The sequence below is a fragment of the Mobula hypostoma genome, chromosome 9 (genome assembly GCF_963921235.1).
Source record: "Mobula hypostoma chromosome 9, sMobHyp1.1, whole genome shotgun sequence".
Classification (NCBI taxonomy): domain Eukaryota; kingdom Metazoa; phylum Chordata; class Chondrichthyes; order Myliobatiformes; family Myliobatidae; genus Mobula; species Mobula hypostoma.
Genome location: NC_086105.1, coordinates 112594207 through 112617676, shown reverse-complemented (window position 1 = coordinate 112617676; position 23470 = coordinate 112594207). Strand labels below are relative to the sequence as shown.

The 23470-nt window shown below is 41.5% G+C and overlaps 1 protein-coding gene across 1 annotated transcript in view; it reads left to right on the top strand.

Moving 5' to 3' along the window:
* rnf216 (ring finger protein 216) overlaps positions 1 to 23470 on the top strand; it is a 224255-nt gene that overhangs the window by 67887 nt on the left and 132898 nt on the right. Inside the window, exon 13 of the mRNA XM_063058933.1 lies at positions 1047 to 1125. Within this exon, the coding sequence (XP_062915003.1) occupies positions 1047 to 1125 (79 nt within the window). The remainder of the gene's footprint in view (positions 1 to 1046; positions 1126 to 23470) is intronic.

Below are 23470 nucleotides of genomic sequence, written 5' to 3'. Positions count from 1 at the left end.
ATGTTTACATCCTGGACAACTGGTATCCCCTGGGAAGATTTCAGGGTTAACTAAATCCCTTGTATTATAATGGTCTTGATTTTTAGAAACCTAATCTTTTTTTAACTTTAAGACGTGTCTATTTTTTTTAAAAAGGGGAAGTTAAGCTAATGGGCTCAGAGGTAAAGTAAGACTTCAACGGAGCATTAAAAAAAGTTGAGCTAAATGGCCTTCTGTGCGTCCTGTAAGATCTCACTTGTTTTCCACATCAGTACACAATATTTAGCAGAAATTTCTGTGAGGAGTTCAGCAATGGGGAATTGAACTGGTTTACTTTTCTGTTATTGAGACTTGCTGTAGTTATTTTTGCTTTTTAATTTATATAGTAAAATTTATTGGGATACAGTGGAATAGGGCTTTCTGGTCGTTGAGCTGTGTAGCCCAGCAATCCCCTGATTTTTAACCTGGCCTAATGAGACAATTTACCATGACCAATTAGCCGACAAAGCGGTGTGTCTTTGGACTGCGGGAAGAAAACTGAACACTAGGAGGAAACCCACATGCCATGGGGAAAATGTCTAAACTCTCCTTTCAGACAGCAGTGGGAAATGAACCTGGTTGCTGGTACTCTAAGACGTTGTGCTAAGCACTACACTACCGTGCTGTAATGCATGACACCCACGATCACTGCTCAGCACAGGTTAAGAATGGACTGAAGACCCAATATGCTGTAATTAAGACAACACACATCAAAGTTGCTGGTGAACGCAGCAGGCCAGGCAGCATCTCTAGGAAGAGGTACAGTCGACGTTTCAGGCCGAGACCCTTCCTTTCGTCAGGAAGGGTCTCGGCCTGAAACGTCGACTGTACCTCTTCCTAGAGATGCTGCCTGGCCTGCTGCGTTCACCAGCAACTTTGATGTGTGTTGCTTGAATTTCCAGTATCTGCAGAATTCCTGTTGTTTGTTATGCTGTAATTATTTTTACAAAGCAGATAGTTTGGTAAAATTTTCAAATGTATTTTTGTATATTTTAAATTTATAATTTTCTGTATGTGACATGTTCCAGATGTCCATTCTGCAACTTCCCTGCACTACTGGACAAAGAAATAAATATGTTCAGCTGTCCCAACCCTCGCTGTCGAAAGGTAAGAACTAATATTAATTTAAAGAAAAGTGTTAGTCAGCTCGAATCAATTCAGGCTTGAATGATTTTAATTTAGTTTTTCATTCATAGCTATGGAGAACAATGTGTATTGAGTTTGTATGGTATCATACCGTTATACTGCATGTGTTAATAGTAGAGATGGAATGTCATCATTGAGGTAGGGCTAGGTAAAATTGAGGAATGGTGACTAGGAAGTAGATGCTTCTACACTTTTTTTCCCTTCAGGGTTTCTTTTAATACTTAGTATATATTACCAGGGGTGCAGTGCTAGCCGGAGTGCATCCGGCACCTCTTTAAGAAAAAAAGCCAAAATAAACAAGCTAATTAATTAGATGCCGCCCAGGGTGATTTGAGTATCTCAGAAACTGCTGATCTCTTGGGATTTTTATGCACAACAGGCTCTGAAGTTTACAAAGAATGGTGCCAAAAACAAAACAAAAAAATCCAGCAAATGGATTTAACAAAATGTTTTCATTCACAGAACAGCCACTTGCTAGATTTTTTTTTGTTTTGGCACCATTCTTTGTAAACTCCAGTCTGTTGTGCGTAAAATCCCAGGAGATCAGCAGTTTCTGAGATACTCAAATCACCCTGGGCAGCACCTAATTAATCAGCTTGTTTATTTCGGCTTTTTTCTTAAGGAGATCCGGCTAGCACTGCACCCCTGTATATTACAATATGCAATTTGGGTAAAAGGGCAAATTAAAGTATTTTCCCCATCTTATTCATTGGTGTAATGGAAACATTTATAAATTGTATCGCCACCAAAAATTATTTATATACTTTATCTCCTCCAGAAATTATGCATACGCTGAATGTATTTTCTAAAATTAATCAATTTAAAAATATAAATAATTTATTCTCATCAAAAAAACCTTAGAAATACTGACCCTTGCAGTTATAAATTCAGTGACTCAGCAATGTATCCTATGCAAAGCTTGAAAACACAAATCAGCTGAATGAAGTATTAAAGAAAATGGAATGGTACATCACAGTACCTATGATGTTATGTTGGCCTACAGTTTATAAATCTAATCCACGATCGCCTTTCCATCCTGCTCAATCCATGCCCTTCATTTTTGTTAGCATAGCCAAGTCTTTTATTGGTAAAGGTGCTGAGGAAGAGGATTTCTTGGAATGTATGCGGGATGGTTTTTTGAACCAACATGTCGAGGAACCGACTGGAGAGCAGGCTATTCTGGACTGGGTTTTGAGCAATGAGGAAGGGTTAATTAGCGATCTTGTCGTGAGAGGCCCCTTGGGTAAGAGTGACCATAATATGGTGGAATTCTTCATTAACATGGAGAGTGACGTAGTTAATTCAGAAACAAAGGTTCTGAACTTAAAGAGGGGTAACTTTGAAGGTATGAGACGTGAATTTGCTAAGATCGACTGGCAAATGACACTTAAAGGATTGACGGTGGATATGCAATGGCAGGCATTTAAAGGTTGCATGGATGAACTACAACAATTGTTCATCCCAGTTTGGCAAAAGAATAAATCAAGGAAGGTAGTGCACCCGTGGCTGACAAGAGAAATTAGGGATAGTATCAATTCCAAAGAAGTAGCATACAAATTAGCCAGAGAAAGTGGCTCACCTGAGGACTGGGAGAAATTCAGAGTTCAGCAGAGGAGGACAAAGGGCTTAATTAGGAAGGGGAAAAAAGATTATGAGAGAAAACTGGCAGAGAACATAAAAACGGACTGTAAAAGCTTTTATAGATATGTAAAAAGGAAAAGACTGATAAAGACAAATGTAGGTCCCCTGCAAACAGAAACAGGTGAATTGATTATGGGGAGCAAGGACATGGCAGACCAATTGAATAATTACTTTGGTTCTGTCTTCACTAAGGAGGACATAAATAATCTTCCAGAAATAGTAAGGGACAGAGGGTCCAGTGAGATGGAGGAACTGAGCGAAATACATGTTAGTAGGGAAGTGGTGTTAGGTAAATTGAAGGGATTGAAGGCAGATAAATCCCCAGGGCCAGATGGTCTGCATCCCAGAGTGCTTAAGGAAGTAGCCCAAGAAATAGTGGATGCATTAGTGATAATTTTTCAAAACTCGTTAGATTCCGGACTAGTTCCTGAGGATTGGAGGGTGGCTAATGTAACCCCACTTTTTAAAAAAGGAGGGAGAGAGAAACCGGGGAATTATAGGCCGGTTAGCCTAACGTCGGTGGTGGGGAAACTGCTGGAGTCAGTTATCAAGGATGTGATAACAGCACATTTGGAAAGCGGTGAAATGATTGGACAAAGTCAGCATGGATTTGTGAAAGGAAAATCATGTCTGACGAATCTCATAGAATTTTTTGAGGATGTAACTAGTAGAGTGGATAGGGGAGAACCAGTGGATGTGGTATATTTGGATTTTCAAAAGGCTTTTGACAAGGTCCCACACAGGAGATTAGTGTGCAAACTTAAAGCACACGGTATTGGGGGTAAGGTATTGGTGTGGGTGGAGAATTGGTTAGCAGACAGGAAGCAAAGAGTGGGAATAAACGGGACCTTTTCAGAATGGCAGGCGGTGACTAGTGGGGTACCGCAAGGCTCAGTGCTGGGACCCCAGTTGTTTACAATATATATTAATGACTTGGATGAGGGAATTAAATGCAGCATCTCCAAGTTTGCGGATGACACGAAGCTGGGTGGCAGTGTTAGCAGTGAGGAGGATGCTAAGAGGATGCAGGGTGACTTGGATAGGTTGGGTGAGTGGGCAAACTCATGGCAGATGCAATTTAATGTGGATAAATGTGAAGTTATCCACTTTGGTGGCAAAAATAGGAAAACAGATTATTATCTGAATGGTGGCCGATTAGGAAAAGGGGAGGTGCAACGAGACCTGGGTGTCATTATACACCAGTCATTGAAAGTGGGCATGCAGGTACAGCAGGCGGTGAAAAAGGCGAACGGTATGCTGGCATTTATAGCGAGAGGATTCGAGTACAGGAACAGGGAGGTACTACTGCAGTTGTACAAGGCCTTGGTGAGACCACACCTGGAGTATTGTGTGCAGTTTTGGTCCCCTAATCTGAGGAAAGACATCTTTGCCATAGAGGGAGTACAAAGAAGGTTCACCAGATTGATTCGTGGGATGGCAGGTCTTTCATATGAAGAAAGACTGGATGAACTGGGCTTGTACTCGTTGGAATTTAGAAGATTGAGGGGGGATCTGATTGAAACGTATAAGATCCTAAAGGGATTGGACAGGCTAGATGCGGGAAGATTGTTCCCGATGTTGGGGAGGTCCAGAACGAGGGGTCACAGTTTGAGGATAGAGGGGAAGCCTTTTAGGACCGAGATTAGGAAAAACTTCTTCACACAGAGAGTGGTGAATCTGTGGAATTCTCTGCCACAGCAAACTGTTGAGGCCAGTTCATTAGCTATGTTTAAAAGGAAGTTAGATATGGCCCTTGTGGCTACAGGGGTCACGGGGTATGGAGGGAAGGCTGGGTTCTGAGTTGGATGATCAGCCATGATCATAATAAATGGCGGTGCAGGCTCGTAGGGCCGAATGGCCTACTCCTGCACCTATTTTCTATGTTTCTATGTTTCTATGTTTTAAATGTCCCAGTTATATCAGCTGCTGTCTCCATTCACAGCAGTGCTTTCCAGGCAACCTCTTGTCTTGGTTTAAAAACAAAACCCACCTGTGGCATCTCCCCAAACTTTCTACCATTCACTTTAAACATAAGTCCTTTACTATTAGTCATTGCCACCCTGGGGGAAAAGGTGCTGGCTGTCTATTTAATCTATGCTTCTCATAATCTTAGACATCTTTACCAAATCATCTTTCATCCTCCTACACTCTAGTGAGAAAAGCCCTAGTTCATGCAACCTTTCTAATCCAGGTAGCATCCTAGTAAATCTCCTTTGCACCCTCTAAAGCATCAACATATTTTCTGCAATGAGGCAACCAGAATTGAACATAATTCTCCATGGTCTAACCTTGTAGAGCTGTAACATTACTTCATGACTCTTGAATTCAATTACCCAATGAATGAAGGCCAGAACACCATATGCTGCCTCAATCAACCTGTCAACTTGCATGGCTTCTTCGAGTACTCTATTGAAGTGGACTACAAGATCCCTTTGTTCCTCCACACTAAGTGCCTTGTCATTAATCCTGAAATATGCCTTCAAGTTTGACCTTCCAAAATGTATCACTTTATACTTTTCCAGATTGAGCTCCATCTGCTACTTCTCCACCCAGCTTGACATACTATCTATATCCCCTTGTAACCTTATGACAACCTTTTCACTAACCAATTTCTCATCAACCTTCATCTCATCTGCAGACCTTCCCACCATTCCACTTCCTTACCCAAATCATTTATAAAAATCACGAAGAGTAAGGGTACTGGAACAGATCCCTGCAGAGCACTACTAATCACCAACCTCCAATCCTCTTATAATATTCATATGGCCAGGGAGGATGCAAAAATCATGAACACTCTAGCAATATCTTCTCTCACTTCCCTGATGTTTTTCAGAAGCTCCAGTACTGCCTGTTAACCTCCACATGCTCCAGCACATTAGTCTGCTCTACATTAACCTCACATTCAATGTCTCTCTCTTCGGTGAACACGGATATCCTGCTTCCTCTACCTCCAGGCACATGTTACTGTCTTTAAACGTGAGCAATACTATGCTCATTCTAGCCATTCTCCTATACTTCACATGTATAGAATGCCATGGGATTTTCCATAATATTACTGCCAAGGCCTTCTCGTGTTCCCTTCTATCTCTTCTATGTCCTTTCTTACATTCCTTCCTGGCTACCTTATAATTCTTAAGAGTGCAATCTGATCTTTGCTACCTAAACCTTAGGTATGCTTCCTCCTCCTTCCTCTTGATTAAATATCCCACCTCTCCTGTCAGTCGTGGTTCCCTGTCTCAGTGTGACAACCTATCCAAAACCCATGCAAGTGCTCCCTAGACAACCACCACATTTCTGCTGTTCAATTCTCTGAACACCTGTACCCAATTTACATTCCCAAGTTCCTCTCTCTTATCATAATTAGCCCTCTCCAAATTAAACACTTTACATATCATTTATTCCTGTCTTTGTCCATTGTTATGTTGAAGGTCAGGGAGCTATGATTACTGCCTCCTGAAATGCTCACCTGCTGAGAAAGCTGTTACCTGACCAGCTTCATTGCCTAATATTAGATCCATTGTGGTCTCTTCTAATCAGTTTGTCCACATACTGTGTCAGGAATCCATCCTGGATGTACCTCAGAAATTCTGCTCCAAGTAAACATTTTGCACTATGGAAGTGCCAATCAATATTAGGGAAGTGTAAACCCTTCCCAACAGATCCAGAAAACCTATCTGCAAGGACATTGGTGTCGCTTGAGGTCATTTGTAACTTTTCCATAAGTCATACCTTCCCCAGAAGAGATCCTAATGATTCACAAATCTGAACCAGCTCCTCGGACACATTCATCTGCCATATCTTCCTATCTGACCTCACTGGCATATGGTCCGAGCAGCAATTCAGAGATTACTGCCTTGTCTTGCTGTTTAGCTTCCTTACTACTTCCCTATGTTCACTCTTCAGGACCTCATCCCTTTTTTCCTAGGATGCAGTAAAGGTTATCTTGCGGATTGAATCAGTGATAAGGAAGGCAAAAACAATGTTAGTATTTATTTCAAGAGGACTAGAGTATAAAATCAAGCTTGCAATACTGAGGCTTTATAAGGCCAGGCCACATTTGTACTATTGTGAGCAGTTTTGGGCTCCTTATCTAAGAAAAGATAGACTGGCATTAGAGAGGGTTCACAAGAATGATCCTAGGATTGAAAGGGTTAATGTATGAGAAGCATTTGGCTCTGGGCCTGTACCTGTTAAAGTTTAGGGGAATTGGTGGTGGTGGGGGGGGGGTGATTTAATTGAAACCTATCCAATACTGAAAGGCTTAGAAGGGATGGATCTGGAGAGGATGTTTCCTATGTTTCCTATAATGGGGGAGACTAGGACCAGAGGGTGCAGCCTCAGAGTAAAGAAATGTCCAAGTAGAACTGAGATGAACAGGAATTTCTTTAGTCAGACGGTGGTGAATCTGTGGAATTAGGCCAACAATGGTTGCGGGAAGAAGGCAAGAGAATGGGGTTGAGAAGGATAATAAATTGGCCATGATTGAATGGAGCAGACTTGATGGACTGAATAGCCTAATTTTGCTCCCATGTCTTATGGTCTAATGGTCATGGTAAAACAACTACACAAACCTCTGCCCCCAATACTCAAATTTCTAGCACACTGCTAGTGTCTTCCATAGTGAAGACTGATGCAAAATACTACTTGAGTTCATCTGCCATTACTTTATCTCCTATTACTACCTCTCCAGTGTCATTTTCCAGTAGTCTGACATCCACTCTTGCCTCTATTTTGCTCTTTATATATCTGTCAGTAATTTTATATATGCCCTCCTACCCCTCTTATTTCCTTTAGTTGTCTAGAGGCTTTCTGCTTGTAGAGTAATTTTTGCCTTTCATAACTTTAATTTGTTTTTGCCTTGCTCTACCCTGTATGTTCTGTACATCTGTGGGCAGGTGGGATCTGGATTTGAAAATTTCCAAATTTTAATAAGTACATTTTTAGTCTTGGCTCTTGATGACTCCAAACTGACTATCTGCCATTGTTCTGACTGTGATCTACCTTTTTAAGTGGCTGGTTTGACTTCAGTTTTGGAAAGGCATACAGTGTCCTGTTAAAAAGTATTTAGCCCCCAACCCTTTGCTCACGTAAATGAGTATCACAATCAGGGTTTTTGATCATCTTAACTGAGAATTTTAATTTGTGGATCACGAGTTTCTTTTAACAGAGAACCCCAAAATAGGGAAACATTTTAAAGCATATAAAAATTTGAAAATTGAAATGTCAGCATCCCCCTCAACTCGGTATTTAGTTGAACAACCTCTCCCAGCTATTGCTGCCAGTAATCTTTTTGGATAATTGCCCATTCCTCCTTAAGCTTTTGGGCAGAGGCTAGCAGGTTTTCATCCAGAATCTCTATTTAGCAGCATTCATCTTCTCATCAATGTTGACCAGATTTCCAGTCCCTCCTGCTGAAAAGCATGATACTACCTCCACCAAACTTTTCAGTAAGGATGGTGTTACTAAGCTGATTTGCAGTATTAGATTTGTACTACACGTATAGCTTAGTGTTGAGGCCAAAAAGTTCCACTTCAGTCTTGTTCAACCATAAGACCTTCTCCATCGTTGTAAAGTGTCACATAGAAGATACTGCAAAGTTTTTACGAGCAAGGATTTTTTATAAAGCCGGAGCTTCTTCCTTGTCACTCTTCCATAAATACCTTTTTTGTGCAAGGCCTTAGGGATTGTGGAGCAATGAGGTTCATCTCCAGTTGCAACCACTGACTTCTGCAGCTCACTCAGTGACTGTTGGCATCACAGTGGCCTCTCTTACAAGTGCCATTCTTCTCTGGTGACTAAGTTTAGAAGGGCAGCCTGACCTCAGCAGTGTGACTCTGGTTTCATTTTTTTTCCCACCTTTTCATGATGGACTGCATTAAGCTCTGAGGTATGTTTAGTGCCTTGAATGCTTTTTGTCTTCATTTTGGTTTGGTCTGTTGAAAATCTACCATTCTGTTGAACCTTGCAGTGAGAAGTGGTATGATCCTCCAACTTTCTATATCAACAAATTGGTTGAGTTGGTAAGGTAATATACAGTGTTGCACCTGAGGAAAGTTAGTGTAATTATTACAAAGGGGATAAATACTTTTTCAGCCTCTCAACTTTGGTTTTTAATTTTCAGTAAATTGTTGACAGGTTTTGGAATTTTTCTTTGGATTTCACATGATGCACAATGTTTTGTAAGTTTTACTTCAATACTTTTTTCAAGGCACTATATCACAGTCCAGTAAGTTTAGTTTGCCCCAATCTAGAACTTGTACTCATGGACTTTATCCATTTCCATGTTGATTCTAAACTTAACTGAATCATTCTTGCAACTTCCTCATGCTATCCCACTCCCATTCTTTCAACTTCTTAGAACCCTTCATTTTATTTTCTAGAATTAAGTTTGTTACCAACTCCTATCTGCTGCATAATGATTGAAATGTCTTCTTCAAGGTAGTTCAGGAATTCAGAATTCTTGCCTTATTACCACGTGACTTAATAATGAGTTGGTTAGTTCTGCCTTTTTTAAACTCGGCAGAAATTGATCAACAAATTTCTTCATCTGCCTTCCTGTTATTTCAGAAATCAGTGTACGCTCCTAGCTATTTGATCTCTTTGTATTCCTCTGTTTAACCTGGAATGATTACGTACTTGAAAGATGAATGAATGTACAAACTGTAACTGCTCTTCACAATTGGAATTCTTTTCTTGGCCAATATTGCTGCATCCTCCCCTGCTTTTTTAAGTCCTCTTCGTCTCATATGAAAACATTGTAACCAGGGTTGTTGAACTGCCATTCCTATCGGTCATGAAACATCTTTAAGAAATCATAATTCTCCCATGTGTCGGTCTCTGTTGTTACGTACCCCGTAACTGGGTTGCCAAACCAGCAGAAATGGATCACTCAGTTGGAGTCTGGAGTACTAGAACTAAGAAAGTTTTATTATAGAAACAAGCAACACAGTAATCGAAAGGATAATAAATGCAACAGTTCAGCAATGATAACCACACATGTGCACAGAATTAAGATAACAGCATCAATCAAGCTCTATCGTTGTCTAGGGGTAAATGACCAAATTTCAAAGTGACTCAAAGTTCAGTCCAGTTTAGTAGTTCAGTTCGCAGTAATTGTTGCCATGGTGATGGACAACGTGGGGGGAGAGAGAGAGAACAGGAACAACTGATCATTCAGAACGGCTTCACTCACAGACCGGCGAGATGGCTCACAAGCAACTTTTGGGCGGGTCCTTGGTGATGTCACCTGAGGTCACCGACTGTGACCCCTCCTCCAGATGCGGTCGATCCTCTGCAGTGAACCCGGCACCCAGGCAAGGGCGGACACACACCGGGTTCCCGCTGATCGTACCTTTCCACCCTGGCCGTTGTCTGGTACCTCTCACCGACTCGTGAGAAGCGTACCGCTTCCAGGGTCTCGTTACCTCGGGTGGCGTGTGTCCTGCCTTAGCGAACCTGTCCCTTTTTATCCCCCTGCTGGGGTATCGCCTGTCCATCACTTCAAACAGTTCAAGGTTCAAAGGGGGGAGCCGCTCCAGACAGCTCTCTCTCCCCCGTCCCTTCATTACACATCTCCAGACGCTGCTCCATTGTTCCTTATCTCTCCTTCCCCTGAGGGCAGGTGGCAGACCATTTGCTGATGTCACTGATGCTAACCCAGGCCAGCAAACATCTTAATTTTATTTGTATTCTCGTCACACTGTCAAGCCTTTATTTTATGAACTACTTGCATTGAAGTGTATAATGCTAATCGCTGAAACTTCTGTTTCCTTTCCTAGTCTTGGATTCCTGTTTTTCAAAGTCAGTCATCTGCTTCCTTGACTGATTTATTAAACCTACACATTGCAAATTTGAGACTGCAGTGAGACTCCCAAACCCTTGCCATCTTGCTGAAATAAGCCAATAGTGATGCTTACTTTCCTAATGTTTTAGAAAAATATTGTCTCAACACACTTGAACTCAAATGAAATCCTATTAGACCATAAGACATGGGAGCAGAATTAGGCCATTTGGCCCATTGAATCAGCTGCATCATTCAATCATGGCTGATCCCTTTTTTTGTTGTCTTTCTCCCTCAGCCCCACTCCCCACCTTTCTCCCAGTAACCTTTGATGCCGTGTCCATTCAAGAACCAAACGAGCTCTGTCTTGAATATACCTCATAGAAAATAGGTGCAGGAGTAGGCTATTCGGCCCTTCGAGCCTGCACTGCCATTTATTATGATCATGGCTGATCATCCAACTCAGAACCCTGCACCAGCCTTCCCTCCATACCCTCTGATCCCCTTAGCCACAAGGGCCATATCTAACTCCCTCTTAAATATAGCCAATGAACTGGCCTCAACTGTTTCCTGTGGCAGAGAATTCCGCAGATTCACCACTCTCTGTGTGAAGAAGTTTTTCCTAATCTCAGTCCTAAAAGGCTTCGCCTTTATCTTCAAACTGTGACCCCTCGTTCTGGACTTCCCCAACATCGGGAACAATCTTCCTGTATCTAGCCTGTTCAATCCCTTTAGGATTTTATACGTTTCAATCAGATCCCCCCTCAATCTTCTAAATTCCAACGAGTACAAGCCTAGTTCATCCAGTCTTTCTTCATATGAAAGTCCTGCCAACCTTCTTTGTGCTCCCTCTATGGCAAGGATGTCTTTCCTCAGATTAGGGGACCAAAACTGCACACAATACTCCAGGTGTGGTCTCACCAAGGCCTTGTGCAACTGCAGTAGTACCTCCCTGCTCCTGTACTCGAATCCTCTCGCTATAAATGCCAGCAACCACTTGCCTTTTTCACCGCCTGCTGTACCTGCTGCCCACTTTCAATGACTGGTGTATAATGACACCCAGGTCTCGTTGCACCTCCCCTTTTCCTAATCTCCACCATTCAGATAATAATCTGTTTTCCTATTTTTGCCACCAAAATGGATAACTTCACATTTATCCACATTAGATTGCATCTGCCATGAATTTGCCCACTCACCCAACCTATCCAAGTTGCCCTGCATCCTCTTAGCATCCTCCTCACAGCTAACACTGCCGCCCAGCTTCGTGTCATCCGCAAACTTGGAGATGCTACATTTAATTCCCTCATCCAAGTCATTAATATATATTGTAAACAACTAGGGTCCCAGCACTGAGCCTTGCGGTACCCCACTAGTCACTGCCTGCCATTCTGAAAAGGTCCCGTTTATTCCCACTCTTTGCTTCCTGTCTGCTAACCAATTCTCTATCCACATCAATACCTTACCCCCAATACCGTGTGCTTTAAGTTTGCACACTAATCTCCTGTGTAGGACCTTGTCAAAAGCCTTTTGAAAATCCAAATATAGCACATCCACTGGTTCTCCCCTATCCACTCTACTAGTTACATCCTCAAAAAATTCTGAGATTTGTCAGACATGATTTTCCTTTCACAAATCCATGCTGACTTTGTCCGATGATTTCACCGCTTTCCAAATGTGCTGTTATCACATCTTTGATAACTGACTCCAGCAGTTTCCCCTCCACCGACGTTAGGCTAACCGGTCTATAATTCCCCGGTTTCTCTCTCCCTCCTTTTTTTAAAAAGCGGGGTTACATTAGCCACCCTCCAATCCTCAGGAACTAGTCCAGAATCTAACGAGTTTTGAAAAATGCATCCACTATTTCTTGGGCTACTTCCTTAAGCACTCTGGGATGCAGACCATCTGGCCCTGGGGATTTATCTGCCTTTAATCCCTTCAACTTACCTAACACCACTTCCCTACTAACATGCATTTCCCTCAGTTCCTCCATCTCACTGGACCCTCTGTCCCCTACTATTTCTGGAAGATTATTTATGTCCTCCTTAGTGAAGACAGAACCAAAGTAATTATTCAATTGGTCTGCCATGTCCTTGCTCCCCATAATCAATTCACCTGTTTCTGTCTGTAGGGGACCTACATTTGTCTTTACCAGTCTTTTCCTTTTTACATATCTATAAAAGCTTTTACAGTCAGTTTTTATGTTCTCTGCCAGTTTTCTCTCATAATCTTTTTTCCCCATGACCTGGCCTCCACAGCCGCCTGCGGCAACAAATTCCACAAATTCACCACCCCGCCTAAAGAAATTTCTCTGTATCTGTTTTAAATGGATGTTCCTCTATCCTGGGGCTGTGCCCTCTTGTCCTGGACACTCCTACCATGGGAAACATCCTTTTCATATCCTATTCCTGCTTGCGCAAGCAAAAAGAATTATGCAGTATGAATTTAATGTGGTGTAATGTTGAAAGTGAAGTGATAAGATTGTATGCTTTTCCTTTTTGTATTATCAATTAAGTATTTCATGTCCTAACATGGGGTAAGTATTTAGCATGTATAGTGAAGTATTGAAATGCCATTACTATCCACCCCAGCAAATAAAATACATGAATGAAAATGCTATCTAGAATTCAGTGGAAGCAGTGTGTCTTAATGGGCCATGACACAATGGAATATTGTAGTAAAAGATGTGGGACATTCATTTAACAAGTTCCCCACTACATAAAAATTATCTCAAATGTTTTTGGAAATGCAGAGTATTAATCTAATTCATTTTTAGTATTAAATATCAAGTTCTGAAATGTCCACTAGATGGTGCAATGAGACAGTGTATTGATATATGCAACAAATCGTGTGTCAGCTTTGGAAAAACTTAACTGGTTGTGGTGCTATGAAGGTTGATGATGTTTCATGATATTTTGCTTGAATGTGCTGTGTCATTTTGGAGTCCATCCGCTTGTACATTGCAAATTATCAAGGGTGAATTTTTAATATAGCATTTTTGACAATTTATATGAATAATTATGTTGAAGGCACATACAGTTAATTTGCCATTTGAGAACTTACTTTTGAATTTCATTTACTTGACACCTGATGAGTGCTTCAGTATATTAAACAAAAGTGTGGTGAAGTACCAACTTGTGTGTAGAATTTTCACATGAATTTGCTGTTTAATCAGTCCACAGGAAAATACTTGTGGAGCAAATTGGCTTAAGTGCTCTCCTTTTCAGTCAGAGAATTATGCATTTTAATGGAGTTGTTAGAAAGGAAGGTGAGCTGCCAAATGAATTGCTCTTCAGATTATTCAGAAGAAATTGGTTATTAATGTCATGTAATCCATGTTACTTAAGCGTGCCAAAGTCCTCAACAGTCTTTTTTACTTTTCTAATATCTCGTCTTCCACTCCAAAGAGAGAGGCTGCCTCAGTTTTCTTTAATTTCATAAGAACTTGTTGAGAGCCATGCATGTTTTGATATTTTATTGCAAGCTATTCATAAAATTGAAGTTGGATTAAAATTATTTAAAGGACTCCTACTCAGTCAACACAACACAATATTACTCAAAGTAATCACAAGAAATTGGTTCTTGGCTGACAGCCGTATACCTAACTTATAAAGAATACACCTGGGAGCAATGGGAAATTATGGCTAAAATCAATGTGCTAAATGCAGACTGTATCTTAGAATTTAAGGAATGAGATTACCCAAGCAGAACTGAGTTGCAGGCTTTAATCGGTATGTATTTCTGTGGATGTCTCAGGCCGGTAGCTTTAAGATAAGGCACCCCAGAAAATGAAGTACTGAAATCAAAATTTGTGCTACATAATTCAACCTGACTGTGCTTCATGAAGTAGAGTTTTAAAAGAAGCTAATTGTATTTATGTAAAGTTCATGCCTTGAAATGTATCTGTTACACAAAAATGTCAATTGAATGTACTGTGGTGTTTTGTTGGCTAAGGTTCAGATCTGTTTTTCATCACTACAATGCTATGAGATATGCAGCTTGGAATAAACTCAGGACATCTCTGGTCTAAAATTATTCCGAGATGCATTTGATTCCTGCTATCAGTGCACTTGTCAAAAAGTTTAAAATATGATGAGGCATGTAAGTTTGAAGATTCTTGTATTTGGAATTCTCCCTCTATGAAAGGTTTATGATGGCTGATCAGAAGATCTTCCACGATTCAAGTCATTAAAACTTGTATTTCTTTTAATCAGAGTTAACAGTTCCATTGAATGCTGTAGCCCTCTGCAAAAACATGAAATATATAATTCTGTAACTGATGTCTTTCAGAAAGGGAGTATACAAACTTGATTTATATTTGACATACTGGAGTGCCAGAAGGTGAATTGCTTGGAACCTTGGGTTGTGTGGAATGATCCATGTTTGGTTGCCAAACGTTTTGTGTTTTTAATACACACAAAATGCTGGAGGAACTTAGCAGGCCAGGCAGCATCTATGGGGGGGGGTGGTGGTGGGTTGGGGGGGGAGGGGGAGAGTACAGTTGATGTTTCGGCCTGAAATGTTCACTTTTTTTTCATAGATGCTTCCTGGCCTTCTGAGTTCCTCCAGCATTTTGTGTGTGTTGCTCAGATTTCCAGTGTCTGCAGATTTTCTCTTTATTTTTGCATTTAATACATTAACGTATCTGGGCTTGCAAATACATTGGAGGACTTTATCATTGGCTAGTCATGAAGCAATTTCAAAACTATAATTTCCTCCTTTAAACTCTAGATGGGTGTAATGTTTTTGAGTTAGCAGCTGATAATTAAAATGGAATCCGGGGCTAGTGTAAGATATCTCTGGCGACTCCTTTTCATTCTGCCTTTCTTGTTTGCCAATTAAATCTATGAGCAGCAAAGACTGACTGACAATAACTTATCAGCTGTTAATGGCTGTTCTGGCTATTTGTCAATGCAGCGTTTTCTATGGTCAATGAAATGTTCTTGAATATTGGCCACATGATAATGTAGCAGTTGGCATAATCTATTATAGTGGCAGTGGAGCAGATTCAATTCCACAGCTGTCTGTAAGGAGTTTGTTCTCGCCATGACCATGTGGGTTTCCTTCAGGTACTCTGGTTCCACCCCACATTCCAAAAGATGTATGGGTTAGTAGTTTAATTGGTCACATGGCTATAATAGGGCAGTGCAGGCTCATTGGGTCGGAAAGGTTTGTTCCTGCGCTGGCCGTGCATTACTAGTCTCTGCAATTGATCTGTTAAATCACAGTAATAGTTTTTCATTTTGCTTTGAGTCTTGCCATTGACAACAATTTGCTCATGGAAATTTAATATTCAATATCCTTTGTAGGTAAATCAGCCAGTCGGTGAATACCTTTATTGTACATGACATTACATTGCTTAGTTATCAAGTGACATCTTTACATTTCTCGCATGTCATTCTAATTGCTTCAAATTGTGTCATCTACTTCAGATCCTGTAAATAGTTCTTTCTCTCAAAACCCTTTAATCACTTTATCCCTTCAGTAGGGGCTTGTGAATGAAACCTGTTGATTTAAAAAGTAATGAATATTGGATCATAAATAGTTACAGCTCATGAGGTGGCTGTTTGGCTTAGTGATCTGCCGATTCCGAGAAGAAGATATTCAGCACCTCTGTCCCCCTGCTCTTTCCCCACCACATTGCAAATTATTCTTTTAAGTGTCTAATCAATTTCTGGACACCAGACGCTAGAATACTACAGCACAATACTGGCTCTTTGGCCCTCGATGTTGTGCCGACCCATATATTCGTTTTTTCAGAAAAACGTACTAAACCCACACTACCCTGTAACCCTCTATTTTTCTTTCATCCATGTGCCTGTCCAAGAGGCTTTTAAATACCCCTAATGTTTTGGCCTCCACCACCATCCCTGGCAAGTCATTCCAGGCATCCACAACCCTCTGTGGGGGGGGGGGGAGGGGAACTTACCCCTGATGTCTCCCCTAAACTTCCCTCCCTTAATTTTGTACATATACCCTCTGGTGTTTGCTATTTGTGCTCTGGGAAACAAGTACTGGCTATCCACCCTATCTGTGCCTCTCATAATCTTGTCCTCCATCAGGTCCCCTCTCATCCTTCTACGCTCCAGAAAGAAAAGTCCCAGCTCTGCCAACCTTGCCTCATAAGACTCGTTTTCCAATCCAGGCAACATCCTGGTAAATCTCCTCTGTACCCTCTCCATAGCTTCCACATCCTTCCTATAATGAGGTGACCAGAACTGAACACAATACTCTGTGGTCTCACCAGAGATTTGTAGAGTTGCAACATGACCTCTCTACTCTTGAACTCAATCCCCCTATTAATGAAGCCTAGCATCCCATAGGCCTTCTTAACTATCCTATCAACCTGTGCAGCGACCTTGAGGGATGTATGGATTTGAACCCCAAGGTCCCTGTGTTCATCTACACTCTTAAGTAACCGACCATTCTGTACTCAGACTTCTGGTTTGTCCTTCCAAAATGCATCACCTCACACTTATCCGGATTAAACTCCATCTGCCACTTTTCTGCTCAACTCTGCATCCTGTCTATATCCTCTTGTAACCTTCAACCTACAACTCCATCCACAACTCCTCCAATCTTCATGTCGTCTGCAAACTTACTCACCCATCCTTCCGCCTCTTCATCCAGGTCATTTATAAAAATCACAAAGAGCTTGAGTCCCAGAACAGATACTTGTGGTACTTGTCACTGACCTCCAGGCAGAATACTTTCCTTCCACTACTACCCTCTGCTTTCTTCCTTTAAGCCAATTTTTTATCCAAACCGCCAAGGTTCCACTGATCCCATGCCTCATGACTTTTTGGATGAGTCTCGTGGGGGACCTTGTCAAATGCCTTACTAAAATCCATGTAGACCACATCTACCGCTCTACCTTTAGGTTCGTGAGGCACGACCTTCCCTTCACAAAGCCATGTTGACTATCCTTGAGTAGACTGTACTTCTCCAAGTGCTTGTGGATCCTATTCTTAAGAATCCTTTCCAATAGTTTGCAGACCACAAACGTAAGACTCACCAGTCTATAGTTCCCAGGATTCTCCCTATTACCTTTTTTAAACAAGAGAACTACATTTGCCATTCTCCAATCCTTCGGCACCTTTCCTGCAGCCAAAGAGGATTCAAAGATCATAGCTACTGCTCTAGCAATCTCTTCTCACTTCCCACAGTAACTTGGGGTATATCACGTCCGGCCCTGGGGACATCAATCTTGATGGTTTTTAAGAAGATCCAACACTACTACTTCCTTTAATCTCCACATTGTCCAGCACACAGGCCTGTTCTGTTTTGACCTCACCCTGATCAAGGTCCTTTTCAGTTGTGAATACTGAAGCAAAGTATTCATTTAGGACCTCCCCAACCTCCTCCGCCTCCAGGCACATGTTGCCTTTTTTCTCCTTTAGCAGCCCCACCTTCAGTCTTGTCATCCTTCTGTTCTTCACATATGCATAGAATGCCTTGGGGTTCTCCTTAATCTGACATGCCAAGGCCTTCTCATGCCCCCTTCGAGCTCTCTTAAGTCCTTTCTTAAGCTCCTTCCTGGCTACCCTATATTTCTCATGATCCCCTCCTTCCTGCTTATATCTAACACATGCTTCCTTCTTCCTCTTGATAAATTGCCTCACGTGTTTCGTCAGCCACTGTTCCCTTTTCCTACCATTTTTTTCCTTGTCTCAGTGGGACAAACCTATCCTGAACCCAGCACAAGTGGCCCCGAAACTTCCTCCACATTACTTCTGTGCTTTCACCCTTGAACAGCTGTTTCCAATTTACTCTCGCTAGTTCCTGCCTCATCCCTTCATAGTTAGCCCTTCCCCAGTTAAGCACTTCCCCATTTTGTCTGTTTTTATCCTTTTCCATAGCTATGCTGAAGCTAAGGGAGTTGTGGTCACTCGCACCAAAATGCTCCCCCACCAAGAGGTCTGCCATCTGACTAGGTTCATTACCCAGAACTAGATCCAGTATGGCCTCTCCTCTTGTCGGCCGGTCAACATATTGTGTCCGGAATCCTTCTTGAACACACCTGACAAATTCAGCCCCATCTATCCCCCTTGCAGTCAGGAGGTGCCAGTCAATATGAGGGAAGTTGAAATCACCCATAACTACAACCCTGTATTTCCTGCACCATTCTAAAATCTGCCTGCTTATCTGCTCCTTGGTCTCCCGAGGGCTATTTGGGGGCTTATAGGCTACTCCCAGCAGTGATTGATCCCTTCCTATTTCTGACTTCCACCCACACCGACTCAGTGGATGCTCCCTCTGCAGCGTCCTCCCTTTCTATAGCTGAGATGCTATCCCTGACCAGTAATGTTACTCCTCCCCCTGCCCCCCACCTCCCATCCTATTCCTTTTAAAACACCTAAACCCCGGTATCTGCATCAGCCAATCCTGCCCTTCCTCCAGCCAAGTTTCAGTGACGGCCACAACATTGTAGTTCCACGTACAGATCCATGCTCTTAAGTTCATCCCCTTTATTCCTAATACTCCTAGCATTGAAATAGACACATTTCAACCCCTGTAACTGGCTACACTTATGTTTTGTCCCCTGCCTGTCCTTCCTCACCAACTCAGAACATGTAGCATCATGCCCTTGTCCTTCTACTGTAATCTCTGCACTGACATTCTGATTCCCACCCCCCTGCCAAACTAGTTTAAACCCTCCCCAACAGCTCTGGCAAACTTGCCTGCCAGGATATTGCTCCCTTTCCAGTTCAGGTGCAGCCCGTCCTTTTTGTACAGGTCAGACCTTCCCCAGAAGAGATCCCAATGATCCAGAAATCTGAACCCCTGCCCTCTGCACCAACTCTTCAGCCACGCATTCATCTGCCATAACTTCCTGTGGCTACCCTCTCTGTCTCATGGCCCAGGCAGCAATCCCGAGATTACCACCCTTGAGGTCCTGCTTTTTAACTTTCCTAACTCCCGGTATTCCTCCTTCAGGACCTCATCCCTACTCCTATCTATATCATTGGTCCCCACGTGGACCACGACATCTGGCTGCACACCTGCTCTCCTGAGAATATCGAGAACTCGATCCGAGGTATCGCGGACCCTGGCACCAGGGAGGCAACAGACCATCCGGGATTCTCGATCTCTCCCACAGAACCTCTTAACTGTCCCCCCCCAACTATCAAATCCCCCTATCACTACTGCTCTCCTCTTTTCTAAGCTGAGGGTCCAGTCTCGGTGCCAGAGATGCGACCACTACAACTTGTCCCTGGTAGATTGTCCCCACCAACAGTATCCAAAACAGTGTACTTATTGTTGATGGGAACGGCCACAGGGGTGCTCTGCTCTTTCTGTCTAATCCCCTTCCCCCTCCCGGCAGTCGCCCAGCGCTCCCCCTCCCGGCAGTCACCCAGTTACCTGTCTCCCTGAAACTGCCTCTGCCTCCTGAATGATCCGAAGTTTATCCAGCTCAATTCTGTGCCATAAATTTGGGTATGAATCCCTATTGCTGGATTTGTGGCATATAATTCAGGTAAAATTCCAGCATATCACCTTTAGATTTTGAACTGAGGTTGTTGAGGTCTTCTCTGATGGAAATTTATTAAAATAAGGCAAAGGAGGCATTCTCTCAATGGTGCAGCTAATAATCACCCCTCAAAATGAACCTAACTGAACACTTTATTTCTGTGGAACTTTGGTACCTTATTGCTGCAGTGAATACACTTGAAAAATAATTATTTCCTGCAAAGTTCTTTGAGATTCCTGAGATAATGCATATTATGTAAATGCATACTTTTTCTTTATTGCTGCAGTCATCTTTTCCCATGAAATTGGAAGCTGCTCTTTATTATATGATAGTTAATTATAGCAAATAGATGAAAATCCTCCAGACAAATTGTCTTTGATTCTGTTCATATAAAACTAAATCTATTGTTTTCATGTTCTTGATGGAGTTTCCCACCAAAGTATACTCAACTGTGCTTTTGTATTATAAGAGCTTTTGCAGCATTTTGCCTTCAATAGGAAAACAAAATGTATTTCTCCTGCATTTCATCTCTATCTTTAAAAGAATCACATAATTGCCCACTTTGCTTTAGATAATTTGGCAAGCTGTTTTCATCGTTGCACCTTATAACTTTGTCTGCTAAGAGGGCCATTATAATGAGACCAAACAGCTCTATGTTGTGTGGCTTTTGGGGTGTCTTGTATTAATGTGCAAATGTGCCTTTAAAATAACTGTACTTTCCATAAGTACACTGTATTTAGAAAAGAATTGCTCTTAAGCTGTACCAGCAAGGGTGATCAGTTTCAGAAGTAGCATTTTCTGTGGAGCTTGTACTGGCTTCATAAATGCCATGCAGAAATGCAAACTTCCAGAATTTACTACTGTATCTTGCTCAGTGTCTGGTGTATTAGCTAATCTGATAACAATTCAAGCAAATGCAAGTCTGTATCAAGAGATTTTGAAAGCATTTTCTACCATAGATGGGAGAAAGAGGGTGGCAGTGGTGTGTAGTGAGACAGGATCAGAGGAGCTGATGAGTCATTCATTGGAGAAGACTTGTCTGCATATGGTCAGGATTTAATGGGGATTTGTGGGAAAGTCTATGTAAGAGGGATACTACAGAAGCAATGCCATTAGTGAATTTGAGTACAAGGAAACATTATGAATTTGCGATGTTGAATTACTCAGAGTTGGTGAAATCCAGCGCGAATGTGTAATTGGTGAGTAGAATATGGTATATCGCATGACAGTGCAACAAAGTTTGGTAAGAGTTGGTTTACAACAGTGATGAATGAGTTTTTAATCAAAAATACTGAAGGAGGATAAGATCTGCCGCAGATTGGCTAGAATTAAATTGCCTTGATGGCAGGAGATAGTGAATTGGAAATCATATTGGAATAAAAGGAAGGAGAGAGGGAGATGGTTAGTTGGAGGGAAGAGGATTCTTGACCACCATTCAAGATGAGACTTTTGGTCATGCCATTAATTGACAGTTGCAAATTCTAACATATTGTAAGGGGGGGTGATGCAAAAGTATAATAATAGAATGAATCGGCTAATTGCTCTCCTGAACTTCACTGGGTGAAAGAAGAATGGCAGATTAGATTGGGGGACGGCTTTATCGTGCACTTCAGCTCTATCCACCAAAACAGAATTTCCCTTGGCCAACCATTTTAATTCCTATCTCCATTCCTGTTCTGAGTTTCTTTTGCTATGGTGAAGCCACTCCCAGGGTGGAGGAGCAACACCTTGTATTCTGTCTAGGTAGCCTTCAACCTGATGGCTTGAATAATGATTTCTCCTTCTGGTAATTTTATATCTCTCTCTTCCGTTCCCCACTTTGGCCTCTTACCACTTCTCACCTGCCTATCACCTCCCCTGGTGCCCCTCCTTTGCTTGCTCCCATGGTCCACTCATTTCTACTGTTAGATTTTCCAGCTATTTACCTTTCCCATACACTTTGAAACCATCAGCTTCTAGCTTGTCCTCCTTCCTCTCCCTCCATCCTTTTATTCTGGCATCTTTCCTCTTCCTTTTCAGTCCTGATGAAGGGTCTTGATTGAAATGTCAACTGTTTATTTATTTCCATAGAGCCTACCTGACCTGAGCTCCTCCAGCATTTGTGTGCGTTGCTCTGCATTTTCAGTATCTGCAGAATCTCATGTTTAAGATTAGATCTCAGTCTCGACACTTTCTTGCAAACTGTCTATCGATCTCCGCCTTCAACATATTCAATGGCTTTGCCTCCACAAATCTTCTATGGTATGAAACTGTAAAGATTCATAACCCAGAGAGAAAGTTAATTCCTCTTATTTTGGGAAATGTGTTCAAACTATTAAAAATTCTTAAAATTAAGTTAATGTTAAGTTTATTTATGATGCAAGTAGCTTAAAACGTGGCAAAGTTGGTCCCAAAAATACTGCTATATTTGATTCGAGCATTTGCACTATTTTTGGGGAGAATAGTTACAAATTAATTTATGGTATTTATTTTCTAACATGACCTTTTTGGGAAGAAAAAGTTGTATTTATCCTGATGTGTTTAACAGTAGGAACATTCTTGTATGAAGCAATATCAAAATGTTAAATAAGGCAGCATCTGAAGAGGGTAAAAATGTTCACATTTTTAATGAATGGATTTGTGTCTATCAGCCTGAAAATATGGGACAATTTTGCTTTCTGGATCGCTGAGTAGTGGGATATTTTTGGTCTTTATTTAAGATGTCCAACATCTGCAATGTTTTGCTTTTGTATTTTCTTTGTTTCACCAGAAGATGGAACAAAGCACCGCGATGGGTGGTCAGCCTTTATTTTTAATCATAATGAAAATACAGATGTTTCTCCAAATACAAATATTAAATTTCAGGATAGTCAAAGTAAAAAGGCGACATCCATATAGAAGTAACAAGTTGTGGTCATTTTGTTAATCAACAGTAAATCGTGAAACTTTGAGAAATTTACTGTTGCATGATTACTCTTGCCATAATTTGGGTAACTTCCAGTTAGATACTGGGAAATTTTGCTTTTAAAGTGCCATTGTAATTTCTGTAATTGCGACTTAGTTTCAAGTCTCAAATCCTGTTTATCAAATAGAAATGCAATTTACTACTTTTGACCTTGAACAAACTGTGACCAATTTAGATAAAAGTCAAAATTATTTGACTTGGGGACAACCTGAGTTGTGAGACTTGGAGGCAGTCATTGAATTGAGCTACTCGGGGACAGTCAGAATTGGGTGATTTCGGCCCAATTGGTCCGTGCCAACCAAAATGTCCCGAACAAGCTAGTTCTATTTGCCAGTTATTGACCCACAACATTCTTTAAAAATTTCCTACCTATGTATGTCTCTAACTGTTTTGTAAAAGTTGTTGTGTACCTGCCTTGCCTGCTTCCCTGTCAGCTTCTACCTCAATACCACCCTTTTCATAATATATAGTT